This window comes from Oryx dammah, unplaced genomic scaffold, assembly GCF_014754425.2.
Source record: "Oryx dammah isolate SB20612 unplaced genomic scaffold, SCBI_Odam_1.1 HiC_scaffold_18, whole genome shotgun sequence".
NCBI lineage: Eukaryota > Metazoa > Chordata > Mammalia > Artiodactyla > Bovidae > Oryx > Oryx dammah.
In genome coordinates this window covers 102,786,761-102,811,453 of record NW_024070202.1, presented here as the reverse complement: position 1 = coordinate 102,811,453, position 24,693 = coordinate 102,786,761, and the positions used below count along the sequence as shown (strand labels likewise).

At 37.1% G+C, this 24,693-nt stretch overlaps 1 protein-coding gene and 1 non-coding gene across 2 annotated transcripts in view; both read right to left on the bottom strand.

Annotated features, from left to right (window-relative positions):
• Nucleotides 1–40: 40 nt before the first annotated feature.
• The window catches only part of TTC26 (tetratricopeptide repeat domain 26), a 39,459-nt gene continuing 14,806 nt past the window's right edge, over nt 41–24,693 (bottom strand). The window contains exons 8-18 of the mRNA XM_040259971.1: nt 20,457–20,531; nt 16,151–16,253; nt 14,786–14,841; nt 13,396–13,449; nt 12,262–12,325; nt 10,727–10,815; nt 10,429–10,512; nt 8,638–8,707; nt 7,712–7,818; nt 2,632–2,765; nt 41–1,338 (exon numbers count right to left, since the gene is read on the bottom strand). Coding sequence (XP_040115905.1) covers nt 1,227–1,338; nt 2,632–2,765; nt 7,712–7,818; nt 8,638–8,707; nt 10,429–10,512; nt 10,727–10,815; nt 12,262–12,325; nt 13,396–13,449; nt 14,786–14,841; nt 16,151–16,253; nt 20,457–20,531 — 948 coding nt within the window. The 3' untranslated portion in view covers nt 41–1,226. The remainder of the gene's footprint in view (nt 1,339–2,631; nt 2,766–7,711; nt 7,819–8,637; nt 8,708–10,428; nt 10,513–10,726; nt 10,816–12,261; nt 12,326–13,395; nt 13,450–14,785; nt 14,842–16,150; nt 16,254–20,456; nt 20,532–24,693) is intronic.
• On the bottom strand, nt 13,131–13,203 carry TRNAE-CUC. The gene has a single exon. It is a non-coding gene; the product is annotated as a tRNA-Glu (tRNA).

Here is a 24,693-nt window from a genome sequence, read left to right as displayed (position 1 = left end):
CCCCCCCCCCCCCCCCCCCCCCCCCCCCCCCCGTGGGGTGGAAAACCTGACTCAGCGCTTATAGAAGTCTTGTCTTTACTGCTTCAAGGAATTGCGACCTTGAGTTCTGCTGGATAGGAATGGCTCTGCACTTTTTGTATCTGTAATGCTGCTACTACCTTCAACTCGCAGAAACAAAGTATGTAATATAGAAACAAAGTAACCTGGTACATAAAATGTGTAGGTCGATCTTCTGAAAATAGGTTGTGAGCCTAAAAATGCTCAGTTGTATAAGTCCTGTTGTAAGAGCTCAGCAACATTGAGCTGGAATACGCTTTGGACAAAGTCCAGCCATTAGGGAATCCCTCAGAGAACTTGACATGATTCATATTCTATTATCATTACATTAATAAATAAAATAGTCTTTGGAGCCCTACTTTCAAAAATTGATGTTTACTTAGTGAGATATAGGAAGGAAAACCTAACCAGTAAGATTACCTAAAATATAATGGAGAAGTGACTGATGAGACCTGTATACTTTGTTTCCTGAATATCTTTAAAATGTCCCACACAGATTTTCTTCATATAGATCTCACCTTTTAAAAACTTCAATATACATGTTACCCTGCTGTAACATGTTATTATCATCAACAATTCAACTATCAAAAGAATAACCCCATAAGTCTATTATCTATTAATGCCTGGACAGTTTGATAAAGGGTCTTACTGCCATTCTTAGAACCAGATAGCTATTTATAACTTCTGCTCTCCTAAGATTCAGAGATGTATTACAAAACTTTTTATGGATTTCCCCAGTAACACAGGATCATGTACATAGATGGCTAAAATTAAGATGACAGAAATGATGTGACCCTGGAGCAGTAAAGGCATCTGTTACTGCAACTTGGAGAAAATGCCATGGAATGCTAATAAATAAAAAAAGTTTATGTCATTCTCCTTAAAGTCAGTAAATTACGTAAGAGTGCTCTGAGTATTTTTAGAATAAAGGCACTGGACAAGTCCAAAGTCTTATTGCTCATGGGATCATATGGGAGCCAGAGCCCAGACTACAGCTCTTAACTCAGCCAGGAGGCTTGGTCTCAGCTAGCCTGTCACTGATCAGGAGGCTTGGAGACCAAGGAAGGAGATGTCAATAAACAGAGCCCTGTCTCTAACATAAACTTGAGGGAAACGATCTCCAGTTTTATGTCAAAGTGGTGATGGGTTCCGGAGGACTTGGGGCTGTTTTAGACAGGCACTCTGTTTTCCTTGGCCCATTTCTTCATGATCCGGACGATGTACTCGACTTGCGGGTTACCCGTGCTTCTCAGTAAATGGAGCACTTCTCGAAGGGTCTCTCTGAGGAAAAGGTGTGGAAGGACAAGAATGCAAATTAACAGCTAAAATAACTTGTGATGGTTCTTCACATCCTTCTAGCCAGCATATCTGCCTGCCTTTTTCCTGTGTTTTCATAAACCAATCACAGACTTCCTAGCTTTCTATTCTTACGGTGCCATAGTAAAATGGAAATTCTGTGAACTCCTCACCAGTCTCAGTCTTTGTTTGCACACACACACATATACACATATGTTTTTTTGTCTGAATATGACATAAATATTTCTGTTTCTATGGTTATTCTGTAGGACAGAATAGAAAGTGTGTATTAAGGAGCTGGGTTCAAATTCTAGCTCTGTGCTAACAGGTCACTTAACTTGACTGAGTCCCAGAGTTCTCCTTTGTTTAATGTGGTAATCACCCCAAACTGGGTGTCCCTGCCGTAAGTGAAAATGTCAGAAAGCCAGGGTAGATGTGCTCTTTAAGAAAAGTGACACATTGATAAACACAGAAGAGGGGAAAGTTAAGGACCAAGATTTGGCAAATATGCAATATTTATAGCTAATTTAGATTTAATTAAAATTAAAACTCATGTTTTAAGTAATACATACTAAATCTTCCCTGTTACATCATCAGATCTATAGATGACTGCCTACTGATCCTCTTCCCTAAGGGTTCTCTCATATTTTATCCTTTTTCCCTGAAGTATCTTCTTTCAACTACCCAAATTCTTTTAAACTTTTAATAGTACTAGAAATATATACAAGGTAGGAACTAATTTTTGATAGATTATTTACTTATAAAATAGTCATTATCTTCTATCATATCAGTAACAAATACATTCCATGAAATTACTTTCAGAAAATGGAATTTAGTTTTCAGTAGTTTAACTTTTATTACAAATGGAATTATATGCCATGTAATTTTGTGTGGTCTAATGTCTCAGTATTTCCTGAAATATGAGAAGGCAAAAAAAAATTAATTTTTAACTACACTCGCTCCATTTCTAATTCTTTGAGGTCTAAACTAAGAGACACAAGAAAAAACCCAACAGGCAAAGAAAAGAGCAGAAGAGATTGAAAAAGACATTGCTTTTGAAAATGGCAGTATAAAACTTAAACTTTCATTCATTATTCTAAAACGTCATTATTTTATTGCATTGAATCTATAGGTTGCTTTGGGTAGTATACTCGTTTTATTGCATTGAATCTATAGATTACTTTATAATTTTCAGAGGACGTTACCCAGGAAAACAATTGTCACCCCCCCAGGAAACCAGCAAGTGCACAGAATAGCGTCTTTTGTCTGTCTACTTACTTGGGTTCCCTCCCAGCCAAGATCATCTGGAATATGCCCACACAGGCACCCCGCTTGCCTTCCCAGTATTCAGGGTTGGGGTCCAGCCTCTCTAAGACATCAAATGCTTTCGCTGAATAGTAAAACTGGCCCATCTGAATAAAAGAAAGTATTGTGGTAATACTTGTAGTCAAAAGATCCCACAAAATGAAACTAAATGTAAAGATACCATGAAACAGAGCTACATAAGTACATAAAACAAGTGCATGGGTAATGATAACATTCTTAGTTAGCAAATTAACTTCTATTCCTTAATAAAACAAGAAGGGAAATCACAGTTTGTGTACATGGGTTCAGTTTAAATCCTCTTACCTTCATTAAGTTTTCAGCAATATGACATTTCTTCTACATATAGTCAAGTTATGCTATAATCAACACATTTGTCATTTCTTCTAATTCTGTTCTTCTGTTCTTGAGGATAAACACTGATGACTGATCCAAACTGGTTGTTTTTCAAGTTTCCTCAATACATACCATAGCTGACTACTTTCATTCATTTTCTGCTAATTTGATCATGTTTCACCCAAGAGGATGATCTTTCCCTGACCTTTGCCCTGTCATCTCAGGATGCCTAGATGTATACTGACTCCTAAACAGCAAACCTCTTAAATATTTAATTCTTTTTGACAAACTTCTTTCCCAAACACACTACACACTTCCATGGCCTTGTACAGTATGCTATCATTAAATTTTGCTTAGATGTTGTTGTTGTTGTTCAGTTGCTAAGTTGTGTCCAACTCTTTGTGACCCTATGGACTGCAACACACCAGGCTTCTCTGTCTTTCACTTTCTCCTGGAGCTTGCTCAAACTCATGTCCATTGAGTCAGTGATGCCATCCAACCATCTCATCCTCTGTCGTCCGCTTCTCCTCTTGCCCTCAATCTTTCCCACCATCAGAGTCTTTCCAAAGAGTCAGCTCTTCGCATCAAGTGGCCAAAGTATTGGAGCTTCAGCTTCAGCATCAGTCCTTCCAATGACTAGTCAGGGTTGATTTCTCTTAGGACTGACTGGATTGATCTCCTTGCAGTCCAAGGAACTCTCAAGAGTCTTCTCCAGCACCACAGTTCAAAAGCATCAATTCTTTGGGGCTCAGCCTTCTTTATGGTCCAACTCTCACATCCGTACATAGCTACTGGAAAAACCATATGGACCTTTGTTGGCAAAGTGCTGTCTCTGCTTTTTAATATGCTGTCTAGGTTTGTCATAGCTTCTCTTCCAAAGAGCAAGCATCTTTTAATTTCATGGCTGCAGTCTCATAAACATATAGGGTTACCAATTTCACTGAAGTCTTCAAGTTGCTGGGAAATCCTCCCTTATTTAGTGTGGTTTAATTACTTCTCCTTTTCCATAAACCGTTGCTTTAAACCTTTCCAGTTTCCTTAAGATCTCTATTGTATTCTAAGCTTAGCTTTTTTCTCTACTTCATAGGGAAGACACAACTTTCCTGCCTTCCATTCAAATTATACTTCATTATTCTGCCTATCTCACAGAAAGAAGTGTTCTTATTCCTTTTCAAGGTTAATCCTTCTTCCTATGTTCACCTAAAAAAATATATATATATATTTTTGGTAAAGAAACACACCAAATGATGTGAGAAACATACATGCACAGTTTAATGACTATAATGTCAATACAAGTGTAACTACCACCCATGTCAAGAAACAAAACACTGATAGCAAAACCAAAGCTCTGTGTTTCACTTCTATACCACAGCCCGCTTTTCCCCTATTTTCATAACTACTAGTCTGAGTCTTACAGGCATCAGTTCTTTGACTGTATAACTGTATCAGCTTTGTATATACATTTAGACAACATAATTGAGTGCTGCCTCTTAGTATATTAACTATATGAAATAATGCTGTAAATATTATTTTGTATCTTCGTATATGTTTTTACAACTTATCTATATTGTTGGATATAGCCCTAGTTGAGTCATTTGCTAAAGCCTTTTTATTTTGGAATAATTTTAAACTGACAGGAAGTTAAAAGATAGTACAGAGTGGTCCCATGGAACATCAAACCCAGGAAACTGACATCACTACAATGTATGTAAACATTTCTGTTATTTAATCAAGTGTGTCAGACTCATGTAACCACCACCCCTATTAAGACAGAACTATTACATCACCACAAAGCTGTACCTCCCAGCTGACCATTCCTAACCTCTGGCAATCATCAGTTTTTTCCTACATCTCTATAATTTTGTCATTTCAAGAATGCTTTATATATATATATACATGAAATCATATATCAATTTTTTAAAGATTATGGGTTATGTTATTCTCACTGAATCTGTTTCCTAATCCAATTCTCTTCTGTATCTAGTAGTGTTTTCTCAGGCCTCATGCAATTCAGTGTAGCTGCAGATTTGACATTTTCCTTCCTTGGCATTTGATAAAATAGGAACAAGAAAAAGAGTAAGGAAAAATGCTCTTTTTCTCTCTCTGCTGGTTCTTTTCTTTCTGTTCTGTTCATCCTCATCGTCTATCTCTTTTACTGACTCCTCTGTTTCTATCCCTTAAATACTGACTGGTGCTCCACGTGGCTCCTCACCCCAATCACTGGTTACTCTCATTCTTACCCATAGTCTGCGGCTACCACCACCACCGCCACCATTACCTTCTGTTGACTTCTGAAGTCACATCTCCAATCCAAACCTTTCACATGCATTCCTGAGCTCCAGGTTCACCCTGCATATTTCCTACTATAATATCTCTACCTGGGAGCCCCAAACACACTTCCGATTTTTTTTTCTTTTTATTATTTTTTTTATTTATTGGTCCTACCAAAATGACCCTTTACCCAGGCCCACTGTTCCTACACACCCTGGCTTTATAGACACTTGGGCCATATGTCTGTGTCCCAACTGGTGACTCATTTCCCCTTCCTATTCCTTTTCCATGCAGTGCCTCATTTTCTCAAAATCTGAAGGCATTTTTGTTTGTTTGGGTCTGTGTGAAAGATCCTTGGCAGGAGAACATGCATATGATCTTAAAATAAAGACAACATTCTGACACTAAGGTAATGCACAGAAAAATACAGTACTCAGACATCATTGCAAATAAATACCCCATAACAGATGAAGTTTTTGTAAATGTAACATTATTTCTTATGAATCAACACTGTAAGAGAAGGTAAAAACAGGGGTCCCTACAACTAGGAATAAAAATGTTTATTCCAGGAACCAGAATTCTTTCATTCTTGCTACTTATATTATTATAAATTGTCCTGTATTTTGGAGAGGAGAGGACACTTTTTCTCATTCCTTCTCCTCGAGTACCAATTTGACCATTTGCACAACCTCACTTAGCAAATCAGGACAGGACAAAAATCTGGTTTGCTAAGGAGCTTCAGTGACTTCTGTTTCCTGAAATTAACAGTGATTAGTTACACCAAGCACATTTGCAAAGAATACTATGGCTAACCCTCACCCCAATGCATGGGGCCAACAGTGCCGGCTCCCCTGCCACCTACCCCACTCTTCACAAACCACACTTCCGATTTTATACATTTAAAATTGAACTAAGTTCCTGTCTTTCAGTGTTTCTTTCCCTCTGCCTTCTCTAACTCACTTAATATCATTGCCATCTAAGTTCTATTAAACACTTTTAAGTTTCCTATGTTTTAAAAACCTTTTCCATTGATGGTGATTTGCTTTATTTTTGTAATGATTCACTTTGAAATGAGCTATTATTGATTAAGTTGATACTAGACTCTCTTTACCTAATGTTTTCCTATCTTTTGAACAGGAAGAAATATTCACCAAATAGTTTTCAGAATTTGAGGTTTTGTAAAAAGCTTTTAATCTATAGGATAGGGTCCCAAATTCTTCCCTGTCTTTCCAACTCCCTACACACACACACATACACACACACACACAAAGCTCCTCTTTTACTAAATCTGACTCCACTTTTTCTGGTTCCTTTGTCCTTCCTGTCTACTTCTACTATTTGCACCAAGGTTTCCCAAAGGTTTGGTTTGCAATTCTTTATTCTTCTTACTTAACTCCCTTATCTGGGAAATTTCACTGTTTTTCAGGGCATCTATTACTATTGACGGAGAAGGCAATGGCAACCCACTCCAGTACTCTTGCCTGGAAAATCCCATGGACAGAGAAGCCTAGTAGGCTGCAGTCCATGGGGTTCCTAAGAGTCGGGCACGACTGAGCGACTTCACTTTCACTTTTCACTTTCATGCACTGGAGAAGGAAATGGCAACCCACTCCAGTATTCTTGCCTGGAGAATCCCAGGGACAGAGGAGCCTAGTGGGCTGCTGTCTATGGGGCCGCACAGAGTCGGACATGACTAAAGCGACTTAGCAGCAAGCAGCAGCAGCAGCATTACTACTGAAGTGGTGATTTCTCCAAATATGTCTCTCAATGTCAGAGGACATTGTTGTTTTTTTCTAATTTGTTTACTTTTGGCTGGATTGGGTCTCCATTCCTATGCACGAGCAGGGGCTACTCTCTAGCTGCGGTGTGCCGATTTCTCATTGCGATGGCTCCTCCTGTTTTGGAGCACTGGCTCCAGGCAAGCTGGCTTCAGTTGTCTTAGCAGGTAGGGTCAGTAGTTGTGGCAGCTGGGCTTAGCTGCCCTGCAGATGTGCAATCTTCCCAGACCAGGATCGAATCCATGTCCTCTGCACTGGCAGGCACATTCATAACCACTGGACCATCAGGGAAGTCCAGAGGCCATCATTCTTGAGCTTCAGAACCAAACTTCCAACTACCAGATGAATATCTCTCCCTGCATGATACCTAAAGAGTCATAGCCTTTAGAAATCTAAAACCTCCTCTCTAAACCACTATTTCCGTACGTATGATTTTCACGTTTCATTTATATGTATACATGTTTTATATACACATAAAATCTTGCCTATCTCTGAGCAGTTCATTTATAAAAGGGATGACATTTCTGATATCACTATGTAAATTCTCACCTATGACCATTTAGTCTCTAAGACACTTTCCCCTAACATTTAGTCAATGCACCAATGTGATACTGATCTTCACTTTCCCCTTAGATTTCACTCAGACTCACCTTGTAGCAGTCATTAGCAATGAGCTGTAGGAGGCTAAAGGACTCGCCAGAGGTTTCCATCTTGAGATAAAGCTCCCAGGCTAGTCTTGGCTTCTTATTCATAATGTCTACAAAGAGAAACAAAGATTTATGTTTTCTAAATGTACAAGAAGTACACTTCTGCATCTTGCTAGTCTATGGATTTGGTTTTATGTTAGAAACATAGTAAGTAATAGTGAACAGTGAACATTTTACATGGAAAGCTTGCAATGTTGGTATTAAACTGGTTCCCCATCAGGACTCTATATACAGTGCTTAAAATACTTGTTAGGCTTCAGGTAAGTAGGTCTTTTTAGACTGAGTTGATTTTCAGTAGTTCCCACTTTGCTCATCTGCTTAAAAAGTCATCTATCATTCATTCAATCCCACTCATAAAGTTTCAGGCTCACTTAGAAGATCTAATTGCTAAAATTTCCTAAGACATCAAAACCTTAGTGAACATTTTAAATCCAAGTGAAAAAAAGGAACAAGAAAAAACACTGGAGAGAGAGAGAAAGACAGAGATGATAGGCTATATATATATATATATATAGCACACAAAAATTATGTTTTTGACATTTTACTACGTTTCAGGCCTGCACCATAGTGAAAAGGTAAAATTAACATAACAATATCATTTAGCAAAAAAAAAAAGGCAAAGTAAACTGAGACTCTGAAAGCCGGAACATGCTAAAGAAAGAACTTAGCATCTTTTAGGACTGCTGGTGCTAGATCACGGCCATATGGAAGAACTAACCGCAGGGCACACTTGTATATATACGTACACATGGCCACCTTTACTGAGCAGCACTAACAACCAATCTCAGAGTTTAACCATTCTACAAGACAAAATCAGAAAACACTCAATAAAAGGAAGATTCCTCTATAATGTTTAAAAGAACACTCACAGCACCGAGCTAACCAACTGAGGTAAATGTAGTCATTTTTCATCTTCTCACTTTGGATTAAAAGGAAAACCTGCAAGAGGAAGGAACAGGGAACAAACATACAGAAGCTTTCATAGTAAAAACATCCACAGCAGCTTGCCTTAGACTAATGAGCATTATAATCACCAAATTCTACAAAGGCTGCTGAGAAAAGTGAAGGATAAAATTGTGGTGATTTTAACACATTTCTCTCCGTTATTGAGGCTTTCCTCGTAGCTCAGTCAATAAAGAATCGGCCTGCAATGCAAAAGACCTGGGTTTGATTCCTGGGTTGGGAAGATCCCCTGGAGAAGGAAATGGCAACGCACTCCAGTATTCTTGCCTGGAGAATCCCATGGACAGAGGAGGCCTAGCAGGCTACAGTCCACAGGGTCGCAAAAGTCAGATATGACTTAGCAACTAAACTACTGTTTCAATTATTGAGGGCTTCCCTGGTGTCTCAGTGGTAAAGAATCCTCCTACCAATGAAGAAGGGTTTGATCCCTGGGTTGGGAAGATGCCCTGGAGAAGGAAATGGCAACCCACTCCAGTATTCTTGCCTGGAGAATCCCATGGACAGAGGAACATGGGCTATAGTCCATGGGATTGCAGAGTCAGTCATGACTTACTGACAAGGATGAGCACTCAGTTATTGATATCATAAGGTGACATGAGGTTAGTAAGGATATAGAAGATTTGAACAGAATAATTAACAACTGCAGATGCTACTGGGCATTAAAGCAAGTCTTAACAGATTTTAAAGGATTTGTGTTATACAGACCACACTCTATGACCACAATACAATTAAGTTAGAAATCAAAATAACCTGGATATATATATTTCCCCTCCTGATTCATGTTGAGGTTTGACCAAAAACAGCAAAATTCTGTAAGGCAATTATTCTTCAATAAAAAATATATTAATAAGAAAAAAAACCTGGAAAAGATAACATATACACTTGAAAATCATGAAACATGTTTTAAAATAACTCACAGTTAAAGATAATAAAAAGATAATTTCTAAACATGATGGAAATTGGAAAACACTTAGAATTTCAATAATAATAAGTTGAGTCATTTGTTGAATAATAACAAAACTGAATTAAGTAACTCAACGGAAATATTTTGAATCATTTGGATAATCAATCTATGGAGTTAGATATCAAGATAGTGGTTAGCCTTGTGGGAAAGGGACTGACTCCAAAAGGGGATGAGAGGGTTCCCCAGGTTATGATAAAATTCTACTTTATGATCTGGGTGCTGACTATTTGCGTATGTTCACTTTAAAAATTCATCAAGCTGTGTACTTTGATTTGTATACTTTTCTCCATGTATGTTATGTCTTTATAAAATTTATCCAAAAAAGGAAAATATGAATGTGGTTAGACATGTATATCTGTCAATATGGACTGTATCCCGCCAGGCTCCTCTGTCCATGGGACCTTCCAGGCAGGAATACTGGAGTGGGTTGCCATTTCCTTCTCTAGGGGATCTTCCCCACCCAGGGATTGAAACCCGCATCTCTTATGTCTCCTGCACTGACAGGTGGGTTCTTTACCACCAGCACAACCTGGGAAGCCCCATAAAATTCATCCAAAAAAGGAAAACATGAATGTGGTCATAATCTATGTATTTATTTATATTCTACTTTTTAATGTAACCTAAGAACAATGGAACTTTCAATAATCCGTTAGCTTTAAACATGTATTTCCATGAGAAAAAGATAATGTTTTTAGATAGAATCATTCAAAAGTCTTCAAAAGCAGGTACCTACCTCTTCACCCTCACTGGTATTGCCAGTTGCAGCTTTGGCTTGGGCATAATTAAAGTTAAAGATGTCATCATTATAGAAGTAACTCTGAAAAACATCCCAAGAACAGGTCACACTGAGCTTTAACATATAAAATATAAAAACAACAGTTATACCAGATAAACACAAAAATAATTTTGAGGAATTAGCTGATACCACTATTACTCCCACAGTAAAAGGGTCATCTCCAAAAGTATCTTATCTGTGACATATTATATAGAGTATTTTGTATACAAAATCACCTAGAAAACTCAACACTGACCTTAAAGGAGTTGAGGTAAATCAAGACATCATCAAACTGCTTAAGCAGGAAGAAACAGGAAGCCATGCACTGCCTTCCTGGTATTGTATCTGAAATGGAATGGGAAAAAAATCAGGTGCATTCATGAAACTAAAAGTTCTCTTTAGCTGAAATGTGAGCTATTTTATAATTTAGCAATAAGAAATGTATTCCAAGACATCTTTCTAGATTCCGAAGTTAGATTGTATTCAGTGGACAGAACCTCGGCATGTGGAAGTCACAGTACTCAAGAATGACCAATAGTCTCTCCTGCGGTTAACTCTGAGTCCCGCATGAGCATGTGTCCTTCGGGCTACAGTTTTCCCTAGGTCTTTTTTCCAGGGCTTTGATTCTCTCATTCAGCTCCAACACCTGCACATTCAATGAATATGAATTAGTACTCATCATTACTCATCTAAGACAACCTAATACTTCTGATCTCAAATGGAGAAATATTTGGCCATGGAACCATCTGATCCTGATTCTGACCAACTTATCTGATAACAGATTCCTATTTGAAGTGGCAGAGGATACGTGTAATACCCTACCTTCACCATGGTCACTCCTGATCCTCCTTCCTCTGTTCAATTTTCTCCTCTGTAACACTTACCACAGTCAGATACACTGTATAATCTATTTCTTATGTCTATAGTTTGTTCTCTCTAGACTGAACAATGCACAAGGGTGGGGGAATTGGCTGGTTTTGTTTATTGCTGTATCCCTAACACCTCAATAAATTTTTGTTGTAAGAATGAAGTGAAATGGGGAAAGAAAATACGATCCAATAAATGGTTTTGGTGAAACAATTGAAAGAAAATGAATCCCCATCGGTGATCAGAATACTTAATAATCACTTCAGCATGAACACTGTCAGAATAGATGCCAGCCACTGAAAACAGGTACAGCCAGCCATACTGGTTTATACTGGCTGACTGTCAGTCCTTTTTAGATGCCTTTTTCAAAACTTACACTGAATCTTGAATGATGAGATCAATAGTTTAATAACAAAAATGAAGCCGCAAAACTACTGGCAAAATATAGGTGAATATTATATAACTTCAGGAATAAAAAAGCATTTTCTAAGCTTGATACCCATAAAATAAATCATTATAGAAAAGATAAATAAGATTTAAATGTTTTCATATGGGAAAAATACCATAGGTAAAATTAAAAGCAAATGACCTTCTGAAAAAATATCTACAGCATGACAAAAGCTTTATACCCAAAAAGCCCTTGAGAAATCAAAGTGAACATTTCAAATAAAAAACAGAATCAGATATTTAAAACTCTTATGAACTACAGAATATACTTATTCTCCTCTGTTTATATATCCTCTCATCCCATTTTAGCTGAGCTGTTAAGAAGGGCTAATCTAATATTCTCTTCTGTGTCTGGGTTCCTGCTTTACAATAGGAAACCTAACAGATATATCCCTGGACACAGAATCAAACTTCACCAGTCAATATACGACCAACTCCAGTGATAAATCGTTCTCACATGTACAGATTCAAACATACCACATTCGCTAGCTGATCCTCCCACCAACTGGAAGAACTGCTGGGCAATTTTCATATGATCCCTCTAAAAAACCAAGCAGAGCTGATAAGAGGAATGAACTGAAAATACATCATTTGTATTACACTTTATGGTTTCAACATATCTGTCAGGATTTAACAAATTTTAAATTCTCCTCAAATCAGCAGTATTATTTTTTACTAGCATCACCAACTAGAAAGTGACAATCTGTAATTGAATTAAAATCTAGTTAAGATCAGATAGAAAAGAGGAAAAAAAATTCAATTCCCAAATTCTATCTTAAAAGTACCTTCATTAAATGAACTCATTCATTCATTCATTCATTTAACAAATATTTATTGCTTTTATCATATATCAGACCTTGTGGTAGGAGCTATGACTAAAACAAGGAGTAACTTACTAAGTAAAATCATTAATTTATTCAATAGCTATTTACTGCCTATTTGAGGCAATTTGGAGGGAGCTGGAGATAAAAAGATTTATTTACATCCCATTTCATTCCAAAAAGAACCTACTATGCCATATTCAGGTGAATAAGAGCTTAATTTTAGTTAGTGTTTTGTATTTATAAAAAACTTCCCCAAAGAAACAATTATTCTCATTTTACAGATGCCAAAATTATAGCTCAGAGGTATGCAAGGTTAAAAAAAAAGTCAGTGAAAGTAAAAATGAAGTTTTGCAATGATTTGCTGTTGTTATTAGATAAACACATTGTTCAACAATTGGGCTTTTTTTTCCCCTTAAAAAGCAGTAACTCTTAAGCCTATAGCTTTCTTTTTTTTTTTTTTTTTCAGTTTTTATTCTATTCTGCTTTATTTTTTGGACAAGCCACATGGTTTGTGGGATCTTGTTCTCCATCCAGGGATTGAACCTGGGCCCTTGGCAATGAGAGTGCCAAGTCCTAACCACTGGACCACCAGGGAATTCCCTTTTTCTGTCTTCAAATAACACAGAATTCTGTCACAATGTAATCTGGATTGGTGGATATGGAGAAATAAAAGGAACTGCAGAGGAGCCTATTTGTATGGTTATTACTAGTTGAACTTTGACATTCATTTTTATTTTTTCCACACATTGTAACTTCATAAACTAGATACCAGTGGTTTTATACTCACTGAACACATTTCCTGGCCAAGGGCTGCATTGACCACTCCTTTGAGGATATACTCCTGGAAATGTGCAATATCAGTAATTAATTTAACAGGAACAAAAAACTAACAGATATCTCTCAAAAAAATCATGTGCATCAACTCAATGCTTTATATATATTATATATAATAATATATATTATATATTAATTTATATATATAATATATATAATAATATAATAATTATAATTATATATATATAATATATATTAATTTATATATATTATCAAAAGTTACCCAAAGTCACTTTGCTCTGTTCTATCCCCGGTAAGAATCAAAGAATTAGGAGACTTTCATTTGGCTCTCAGAAAAGTATTCATATAACAGAATTAATCATATTCATAAATTCTCAATCATAAGCAGAAAAACTCAGTGGACATGCATAGGAGTTTTGCTTTTATTTCAATTCAGTGGAAAAATTAACCATAAAATTTTATGTAATAATTTTTACACTTTATCAGCCACTGCCATTCTCTGTGACCATATCACACACACACACATGTAATTTTCCCTTTCCAATGATATAATAACCTTCCTTTGCTAGTGATTCCTTTCCTCAAAAATAAATAAATTAATTAATAACAATAATCCTCTGACTCTCATTTGTAAGGTATTCTCATTTTGGAGTCCTGAGTCCTTATCTATATCCCCTTCAGACTTGGTTCTATTCTTTAACAGATACTCTCCTTAGCTTTATGAATTTCTCATTTTTTTGTACCGCACAGGATCTTAGTTCCCTGAACAGAGATCAAACCAGTATCCCCTGCAGTGGAAGTATGGAGTCCTAATGACTGGATCACCAGGGAATTCTGATTTTTATGTGAGTACTATTTTTATTTAAGACAGCTCTTAAAAAGAATAAAACAAAAGATGCTGAAGCTTTTAATACACTTGAGAAATATACCAACTTAGATCTGGAAGTATTTTTCAGTCTTTCACTCAATGAGTGGGACGCCTAGTACATGCTTAGCGTTCATATCACTGGAGACACAATACTAACACAGTGCCTGCCTTCAAAGAGTGAGCAAGCAGCAGGGGACAAAGGCACAGTACAGACAGTCATACTGGTGACATGTTTCCATGTCTAGTTTCATTAGAATTCTAGATTTCAGCATTTTCAAACCTCAACCCTTTTGAGGAAATGATCATATTTATGGGAGTTTACAAATGTCAAAAAAGCCCAGAATATTGACTCTCATATCAAAAGTCTCACAAATATTCCCAGATCAACATACACAAACTTTCCTGAGAGTCTACAAGCAGGAATCTTCCCTAATATGCCTTCCAACTACCTTTCAACAGAAATTCCACCTTCAATGAAACTTGGTTAGTAAAAATGTGACACATTGTCAATTACCTGAGGAGTAGTAGGTTCCAGATCCTTAATTAAGTTATAAGCTTCCTGTACATCGTCTGAAATATAAGAAATAAGTAGCCATATTAGTCTGTATCCTAGCAAACTTTTCTGAAACAGTCGCCCCAAATGATAAGGTCCTTCAAATACTGATGAGAAGTATGATTTGCTTTTTCTGTCTCTTAACTCTCCATCAAGTTCAATGCTTAGTAGTAGATAACCAAATATCTGTAGGAAACCTGTATTAAGCCACGAAGCACTTAAGGGTTCAAGCTAAAAATAAGGAACAGGGAAGTATATGCTTATGGCATCGTAATTATATAAGAAAAACATCCATTTAAAAATATATATATATGTGTGTGTGTGTGTGTGTGTATATATATATATATATATAAATAAAGTACATAGGAGTAAAATGACACAAAGGCTGGGACTTGCTTTAAAATATTTCACAACAAAACTGGAAGAGGGAGGATAAATGAAGAAAGACTGGCAATATCTACAAGACTATTGTATCTGGGGTTATTATTTGGGTGTTCATACTATTAACTTTTGTTTATGTTTGAAAGTTCTTAGAATAAAAATTAGTTTATAAAATATATAAGGTGTTTCTTTAATTCTTGTCGAAAAGCTTATTTCTTTGTGCTGATATAACAAATGAGAGAGAACTATTGGCAAGTTCATGGTTTCCTGTTAATAAACACTTCACATTTCCCTCGATGAGGATGTTGTCTGGTTGGTTCCTACCATGCACCTTAAACGGCCCACACTTAGTCCGAGGCCCATGACAGACTGCCAGCACCCCTGCGTGGGAGCTCCCACCCTGTGCTCACGACTGTGAGACAATACACTGCTTGGGCCTGTGCCTCCAATTTATCCTTACTTAGGGGCAACAAATACCATGCTCATTTCGCATCTTAATATTTCACAGAAGCTGGGGGCACAAGGAAACAGAAAGACATAATTAGAGCAAATAAAAAGTTAATGATGAGAAAGAAAAGACACATGGAACTGTGGATGGACATTACACACAGAGGAACACACAGAAAAGAAGAAATGAGGGAGGGAAAGGAAAAACAACAGAAAACCGGAAATAAAATGAATAGAGGACAAAGGGCAGAAAAATAAGAGGAAAAGAAAAAAACCAGAATGGGCAAGAGATTGGAAGCAACAGAAGAGGAAAGAGGAGATAAAGAGAAAAGGCACAACAAATAAATATCAATAAATTTGCTCTGTCCTGTGAACCTGCTGCAAATATATTTTTGGAAGTATTATGAAGTGATTTTAAAGGTTAAGCAAGTAGTTCAGTTGGAGAGTAAATGTTCTAAAATGTCTTACATAGGCAAGATCAAGACACATTTCTCTTACCTTGACGAAGATAGTAAATCACTAGGTTTAGCCTAGCTTCAGGAATGACATCAACCAGGGGAGGCAAAACCTGCAAAGCCCCTTCTCCTCCTCGGAAAACTACCTAAAGACAGAAAAGCCATTATTATGGAAGCAAACATGAGTATGTTTATTGGTGGAAATACACACGGAGCTGGCACAACAGTTACTCTTTGGAGGGATGAATATATTTTTGAAGTTTTCTCAATACACACATGACCTTGACCTCATTAAAAAAAAAAAAAAAGGCATCCTAGGGACTCCCCTGGCAGTCCAGTGGTTAAGACTCTGTGCTTCAAATGTAGGGGCTACGGATTTGATCCTTGTTTGGGGCACTGTGCTTCACGGCCAGAAAAAAGTCATCCTAAATGTAAGAAATAGAATAAAGGCATGGCCCTATTGCATATATTTCCCTTTCTCCTCATAAGAACTATATGAAACTCTTAAAGTATCCAATAATTAATGAAACTTTTTTCTAGACAGATATTCTACATTAAAAACTCCATGAAGGAATTTATGAAATCCTTCTGAGATTATTTCCTCATCTCTAAATGACATTAGTAATGTCCACCTTTCAGAGTTATCATAAGAATGAAATAAGTTAAAGTGGGCTACATGCATGGCATATGGTAGGTTATATTTTGTTTTATTAAAATATTAGTAAATATTCATTAACACCTACTATATTCCTGGTATTGTAATACCAGGGCTACGCCAGGAAAGAGTCCTTCTCCTGTCTGACTTATAATATAGTTATACTATACTATATAGTTCTGTCTATAGTATATAGTCTATACTCAAATGGGAAGAGACTTTCAAAGAGCAAGCTTAAGTATGCTGTCATATGATAACAAAAGCTACAGAGGATGGCTAAAACAAAAACACCATCCATGAAAGGATGGTTTCACATGCTGTTTTGTACCCACAGCCTAGCACAGTATCTGACACATAGTAAATTATTTCACAAATAAATATACAGAAATCAAGGCAATCAGGCATAAACTCCTTAATCTCTTCTTTCTATATCAAAATATCCATCTGGTCATTTGTTTTGGTTCTCCTTGTCTAAGATGCTCCCTTCCCTTGCCAAGATTAATCCCTACAACTGTCTTATTTGATGTCATGACTTTAACTCCATTTGGATTTTGTTTCTGCAGTAATATTCTACTTCATTAATCCTGGTCCCACTTCTCAACTTTAAATACGCACAAAGGTTCCTACTCTCTTGAAAAATCTTCACTTCACTTGGTGCCACTGTTCCCTCTGAAGAGCATTGTACTTTTTCTCCTGCTTTCAATGCCACACTTGAAAAGTAAGTGGTTTGCTGTTTCAACTTCCTCTCTTCCTCTCCTTAACCTCCCAGAAAACTTGCTGCTGCTCTCTGCACACTAAGAAACCCATTCTACAAGTCACAAATATCAACCCCTTTGACCAAATTCAATAGACTTTCCTCTCCTCTTGCTCCATGACATATCTGCAGTTTTGACACCGGTGGCCATAGCATGACAATAAAAGCACTATTTACTAAATGCTTACTGTATGCTGTATACTGCCTGAGGTACCTTACATATATTACCTCATGTCATCTTCACAAGGAAATAAGGTAGGTGCTGTGATTTCCTCTATTCTACATAAGAGAACATAGAGACTCATCAGTGTTTAGTGGCTTACCCACAGTTACAAAGCTAGTATATAGTGTACTTGATTTTGACATCAGGTCTGACTGCAAAAGCTGATGTCAGTAACAATTTGTACTGCTTAATATGTTTCTCAGGCTTTGTCTTAAACTATAAAATTAATCTGTATTTACTAGAAAAAACTTACATATGGCAACCCACTCCAGTGTTCTTGCCTGGAGAATCCCAGGGACGGGGGAGCCTGGTGGGCTGCTGTCTATGGGGTCGCACAGAGTCGGACACGACTGAAGTGACTTAGCAGTAGTAGCAGCAGCATTACAACAGGCAAAAGGAAAATTACCATTTTCTCACTTTTCTTTTTAATCCCACCCTCCAAGTATAACTCCCATCACTAGCTAATATGCACCTTCCAGTTATATGTATATATAAAGGTTCTTTACTCTGGCTGTATATTATATCCACTTGGAAAACTTTTAAGAGAAGTATTGATAGTTGAACCTCAGCCCAACCATTCAATAAAAATCTCACACATTAATATTTTAAAGAATCTCCTGGGTGATTAAAACGTGTCGTTGTAATGACATTACAACTTCTGCGGTGGCTTCTCTCGTGGCTGAGACAGTAAAGAACCCACTACTGTGCAGGAGACTGGGTTCAGTCCCTGGGTTGGGAAGGTCCCCTGGAGGAAGGCATGGTGACCCACTCCAGTAGTCTTTCCTGGAGAATCCTCATAGACAGAGGAGCATGGGGTTGCTACAGTCCATGGGGTTGCCAAGAGTCAGACATGACTGAACGACTAAGCACAGCACAGCACAATGACATAACAGTCAGAAGCAACCTATGTGTCCATCAACAGATGAGATGAATGGACAAAGAAGATGTGGTCTGTATATACAATGGAATATTGCTCAGCCATAAAAAATAACGAAAATTTTGCATTTGCAACATGGATGGACCTGGAGGGCATTATGCTAAGTGAAATAAGTCAGACAGAGAGACAAATAATGTTTGATATCACTTATATGTGGAATCTAAAAAAAAATGCAACACACCAGTGAATAGAGCAGAAAAGAAGCAGACAGACTCACAGATATAGAGAACAAACTAGTGGTTACCAGTGGGGAGGGCAGTATGTGGGGGGTGGGGGAAGTACAGACTATTGGGTATAAGACAGGATATAAAGATGTATTTGTATAACACAGAGCACATAGCTGATATTTTGTAATAACTATAAATGGAGTATAACCTTTAAAAATTATATAAAAATTAGAAAAGTTTTATAAAATGACTGTTGACTATTGAACAATGGTAAGGGGGATTGTTTAAGGGCGCTGACTCTCCACACAATTGAAAATGCAAATGTAATTTACAGTCAGCCACCCACATGCAGGGTTCCTCCATATACGAGGATTCAACCCACCTCAGATAGTATAGTATTTATGACTGAGAAAAATCTGTGTATGAGTGGACCCATGCATTTCAAACCTGTGTTGCAGAAGGGGTTGTACATTATGTAGGTGTTTTCTCTTGCCTGCCCTTTTTTGAGTTATTTCCTTATTCTCCTCTTTCAGCCCCTTAAATACAAACACTCTCTTGGAACAATATTTCTCTTTTTTTAACCTTTTCTTCAGCTATCCCTACTCTTATGAAAACGCCTAAATGTTAATCTCTTAATCTTCCAGTCTTAATCTCTTTCCAAGTTTAATTTCCAGACTACTCTCTCTAACATATCATATTCTCCACAAAAATGAATCTGGCTTTAATTTATAGACTAAATTAGAAGTGAAAAGCTTAGAGGGAGGAGCTCATAATGCAAAATAACCTCAGAAAACTCTGTGATGGAGGCCTGAGTTAGAGGAGGAATGGAAAAAATAGAAAACACTGCCAACGAAGAATTAATAGGATTAAGTGACTGAGTATCAGAAATAAAGGGGAAGAGAAAGTCTAAACCAGCTATGGTTTTCAGCATTGGTACCGGGAGACGTAGTGCTAACGAAGGTGCAGAGAAATCAGAAGGAAAAGGTGTAGTTATTATTATTGCCATATTCACACAAGCAATCTGAAACTCAACAATACTGAGTAATTTGCTCAGTGACCCCAGGTGTCTGAGTTGAATACAGCTGCTCTGCACCCACTTTACTGCTGAGTCAATTGAATCAAACTTGAAACTTATCTGAACCTTTTTTTTTTTTTTAGCAACTATCCCAGTGCAAATTTTCTGTTCCAGTAAATTCAGTCTGCTCACATACGTCTTCCTCATTCATTCATCCATGTCCTTGCCACTAATGAAACCTTTAAATGCAAGTCATTCTTCAAAGACTAGCTCAAGTTTTACTTTCATCAGAAAGTAAAGGATTTTCACTTTCATCAGAAAGTAAAGGATATGTTCCTTTGTCTTTGCCAACAAAATGAACACTTGGATCTCACTGCCTCACACTTCTTTCTAAATGTTAAGTATGTGTTACTGCCTTCCCAGTAAGGAAAGAACCTGGTATCTTAAACTCATTCTCTCTCCTCCACAAGAAGAAAGAATTCACTTGGAGTAGAGAAATACTTGTTGAGATATTTTCCTTCATTCATCTTCCCAACCACTGTAATGCACCCAAAATAGGGTAGGCCTCAAATCATCAAGACTGGAAACTCTTATTCACCAGATTGTGCCTGATGAGCTCTTTAGCAAATTCAAAGGAAGAAGAAGCGTTGTCCATCAAGCTTTTGAGTTCTGCCTGAAATTAAAAAAAGGAAAGGCTTATGAAAATGACAAGTATATAGTTCTTACATTACCTGTAAGAATTACAAAGTTTTATAGCTTACAAAGAATTTAACGTGCTGCTTCCTTTGTTCTGCAGGGCTCTGAGAAATAATCAATGTAATTATTATTCTCCTCATTTTACAGATGAGAACCTTGAGGCTTATAAACATTAAATGACTGAACCTCTAAGCAGCAAGTCTGAAACTGGTGAACCCAAGTCTAAGGACTCCTAGAGTTAGTCTTTCCTTTCAGGTGATAAACTTTTAACAACTAAGGTTGGTTATTTTTCTTTATTTAACATTTTATATTAATTAACTTGTTTATTTATTACTTATTATTTTTGACTGCACTGGGTCTTTACTGCTGCACGTGGGCTTTCTGTAGTTGTGGTGAGAGGGGGCTACTCTTCACTGAAGTGGGTAGGCTTCTCATGTTGCAGAGCATGGGGGTGAGGTAGTTGGGCCTCAGTAGCTGCAACGCTCGGGCTCAGTAGTTCAGTAGTTGTGGTCAAGGGCTCTAGAGCTCAGGCTCAGTAGGTATGGCGCACAGGCTTTAGTTGCTCAACGGCAGGCAGAATCTTTCTGGACCAGGGATTGAACTTGTATCTCCTACATTAGCAGTTGGACTTTCAACCACTGTAACTCCAGGGAAGTCCACTAAGGTTGATTCTTCAATCTGACCATTCCACCTGTGTCCTGAATTTTCCTATACTTTCTTCCTGCTGAATTGGCCTTTATTTACATGATGCAATCAATGTACCTTCTCCCCTCTATGTTACTATTTATTAGAACTATCAGATCTCTTTTGTTTTATCCTGCTTCTTTAACTTCTCCTAGAACAAATGGTCAGCCATTTCTACAGAGTCTTTAGTAATGTCTGAGGCTTATTTATCCACTTCCTCAGCTTTCTGCTATTCCCTCTTGCCAATCTATAATTTTGACTAATTCTCACCTTCTTTTTCTACCTCCATCAGTGGATACCTAAGATTTTCTGGATAAAATAATTAAATTCTTGACTATTCTCACTAAGCACTACAAACTTGTTCTACCTGATGTCATATGGGAATGCACACCTATTTAGCAACCTTTTACTAATCTCCTCTCGTCTACAGCAGGAATTCCAAAGTCTTGGGTAATATTAGGCTAGTTCAGCAGTTTTCAAGCTTTTTGATCTCAAGATCTTTTTTAAACCTTAAAAATTACGAAGGATCACAAAGAGTTTTTGTTAAATGGGTTACAGCCATTCATATATATTGTATTAGAAATTAAAAGAGAAATTTCAAGTATTCAGTTAATCAAAAGTACTAATTAACTACACAGTAACACAAATAACATATTTTTTCATTTTAAAAAAAACTGTATTTACCAATACAAAACTTTAGTGAGAAGAATGGTACTGTTATCTATTTTTGCAAGTCTCTTCAATGTCTGCCTTAACAGATGACAGCTTGATTGGCATATCTGTGCTTGCAATCAATCTATTTTGAAATCATGCTGTCTCTGGAAAACTTCACTGTACACTCAAAAGTGAATGAAAGTGAAAAGACAAAATCTTTTAGTATTATGAGGCTAGTTTTGATCTCAGACACGGCCAGCCAGGACAAAAGGTGACGCAAGTGAGATGCACAGGGCACAAAATTTAAAGCAGCACTCACTGCACATGAAAAGATGCTCAACATCATTCTAGTTATCAGGAAAAATACAAATCAAAATTACAGTGAGATTCCAATCCACATCCACTGGGATGGCTAGAAGAAAAAAGACAGATAATAACAACTGTTGGTAAGGATGTAGAAAAATTGAAACTCCAAACTCTTACACACATTGCTAGTCAGAATGGAAACTGGTGCAGCCACTTTGGAAAATAGTCTGAAAGTCCCTCAATTAAATATAGCTACCATATGACCCAGGAATTCCATTTCTAGGTATATGCCCAAGAGAAATGAAACATATTCAAAACATGCCCCAAAACATGTATATACATGTTTACAGTAGCATTATCATAATAGGAAGAATGTGGAAACAATCCAAATATCCATCTCTGACAATTGGAAAGACACAATGTGGTATATCCATACAATAGAATATTATTTGGTGATAAAAATGAATGAAGAACTGAAACATGCTATAACATGATGCACTTCATAGACATTAAGCTAAAGTAAAACAGGCCAATCATAAAAGGTTATATATTATTAATATATGACTCCTTTTTAGAGGAAATATCCAAAACACACAAATCTATAGAAACAGAAAGTGGATTAGTAGCTGTTTGGGGTTGGCGGGATGGTGGTTGATAGCTATAGATTATAGAGTTTCTTTATGAAGTAATGGAAGTGTTTTAGAATTGACTGTGGTGGGAATTCCCTGGCAGTCCAGTGGTTGGGACTCAGCACTTTCACTGCCAAGGGTGTGGAATCAATCCCTGGTTAGGGAAGTTAGATCCTACAAGCTGCATGGTGTAGTCAAAAGTAGGGGGGGGGGGAGAAAGTGTTTAAAAATAAATAAATAAATGAATAAAATTGACTGTGGTGAAGATTAAACACAGTGGTGAATACACTAAAACCTACAGAATTGTGTATTTCAAAAGAGTGACTACATGGTATGTTAGTTATACCTCAACAAAGCTGTTTATAAAACATAGAGGTATAAATAGAAGACACGCCCAGCTGTCTTCTATTATATTATAGTAGGTCACCTTCTATTATAGTAGATCATCTCATTTTAGAGTTAAAATGACTTGTCTAAAAGTACAAAAACATGATAGAAGTCATGTAAGAAATATTCCTCATGATATACATGCTTTCACATTCAAATTTTCTGTGTCCTATATTTAAAATGAAAATCCCTTATGATTATACAGTGGAGATGACAACTAGGTTCAAGGGATTAGGTCTGGTAGACAGTGTCTGAAGAACAATGGACAGAGGTTTATAATTGTACAGGAGGTGGTGACCAAAACCATCCCAAAGAAAAAGAAATGCGAGAAGGCAAAGTGGTTGTCTGAGGAGACTTTACAAATACCTAAGAAAAGAAGACAAGCAAAAGGCAAAGGAGAAAGGGAAAGATATACCCAACTGAACGCAGACCTCCAGAAAATTGCAAGAAGAGATAAGAAAGCCTTCTTTAGTGAATAATGCAAAGAAAGAGGAAAACAACAGAATGAAAAAGACTAGAGATCTCTTCAAACAAACGAGATAACAGGGGAACATTTCACGCAAAGGTGGGCACAATAAAGGACAGAAATGGCAAGGAATCACAGAAGTAGAAGAGATTAATAAGACGTGGCAAGAACATAGAGAAGAACTGAACGAGAAAGGTCTTAATGACCCAGATCACCACAGTGGTGTAGTCATTCACCTAGAGCCAGACATCCTGGAGTGTGAAGTTAAGTGGACTTAAGGAAGCATTATTAGAAACAAAGCTAGTGGAGGTGATGGAACTCCAGCTGAGCTATTTCAAATTCTAAAAGAAGATGCTGTTAAAGTGCTGCACTCAATGTGGTAGCAAATTTGGAAAACTCAGTAGTGGCCACAGGACTGGAAAAGATCAGTTTTCATTCCAATCCCAAAGAATGTTCAAATTACCATACCATTGCACTCATTTCACATGCTAGCAAGACTATGCTCACAATCCTTCAAGCTAGGCTTCAGCAGCAGATGAACTAAGAACCTCCATATGTTCAAGCTGGATTTAGAAAAGGCAGAGGAACCAGAGATCAAATTGCCAACATATGCTGGATCATAGAAAAAAGCAAGGGAATTCCAAAAAAACATCTATTTCTGCTTCACTGCTAAAGCCTTTGGCTGTATGTATCACAACAAACTGTAGAAAATTCTTAAAGAGATGGGAATACCAGACCGCCTTAACCTGCCTCCCAAGAAACTTGTATGCAGGACAAGAAGCAACAGTTACAACTGGACATGGAACAATGGACTAGTTCAAAATTGGGAAAGGAGTACATCAATGCTGTATATTGTCATCTGCTTATTTAACTTATATGCAGAGTACATCATGTGAAATGCTGGGCTGGATGAAGCATAAGCTGGAATCAAGACTGCCAGGAGAAGTAGCAATAATTTCAGATATGCAGATGATACCACTTTAATAGCAGAAAGCAAAGGGGAACTACAGAGC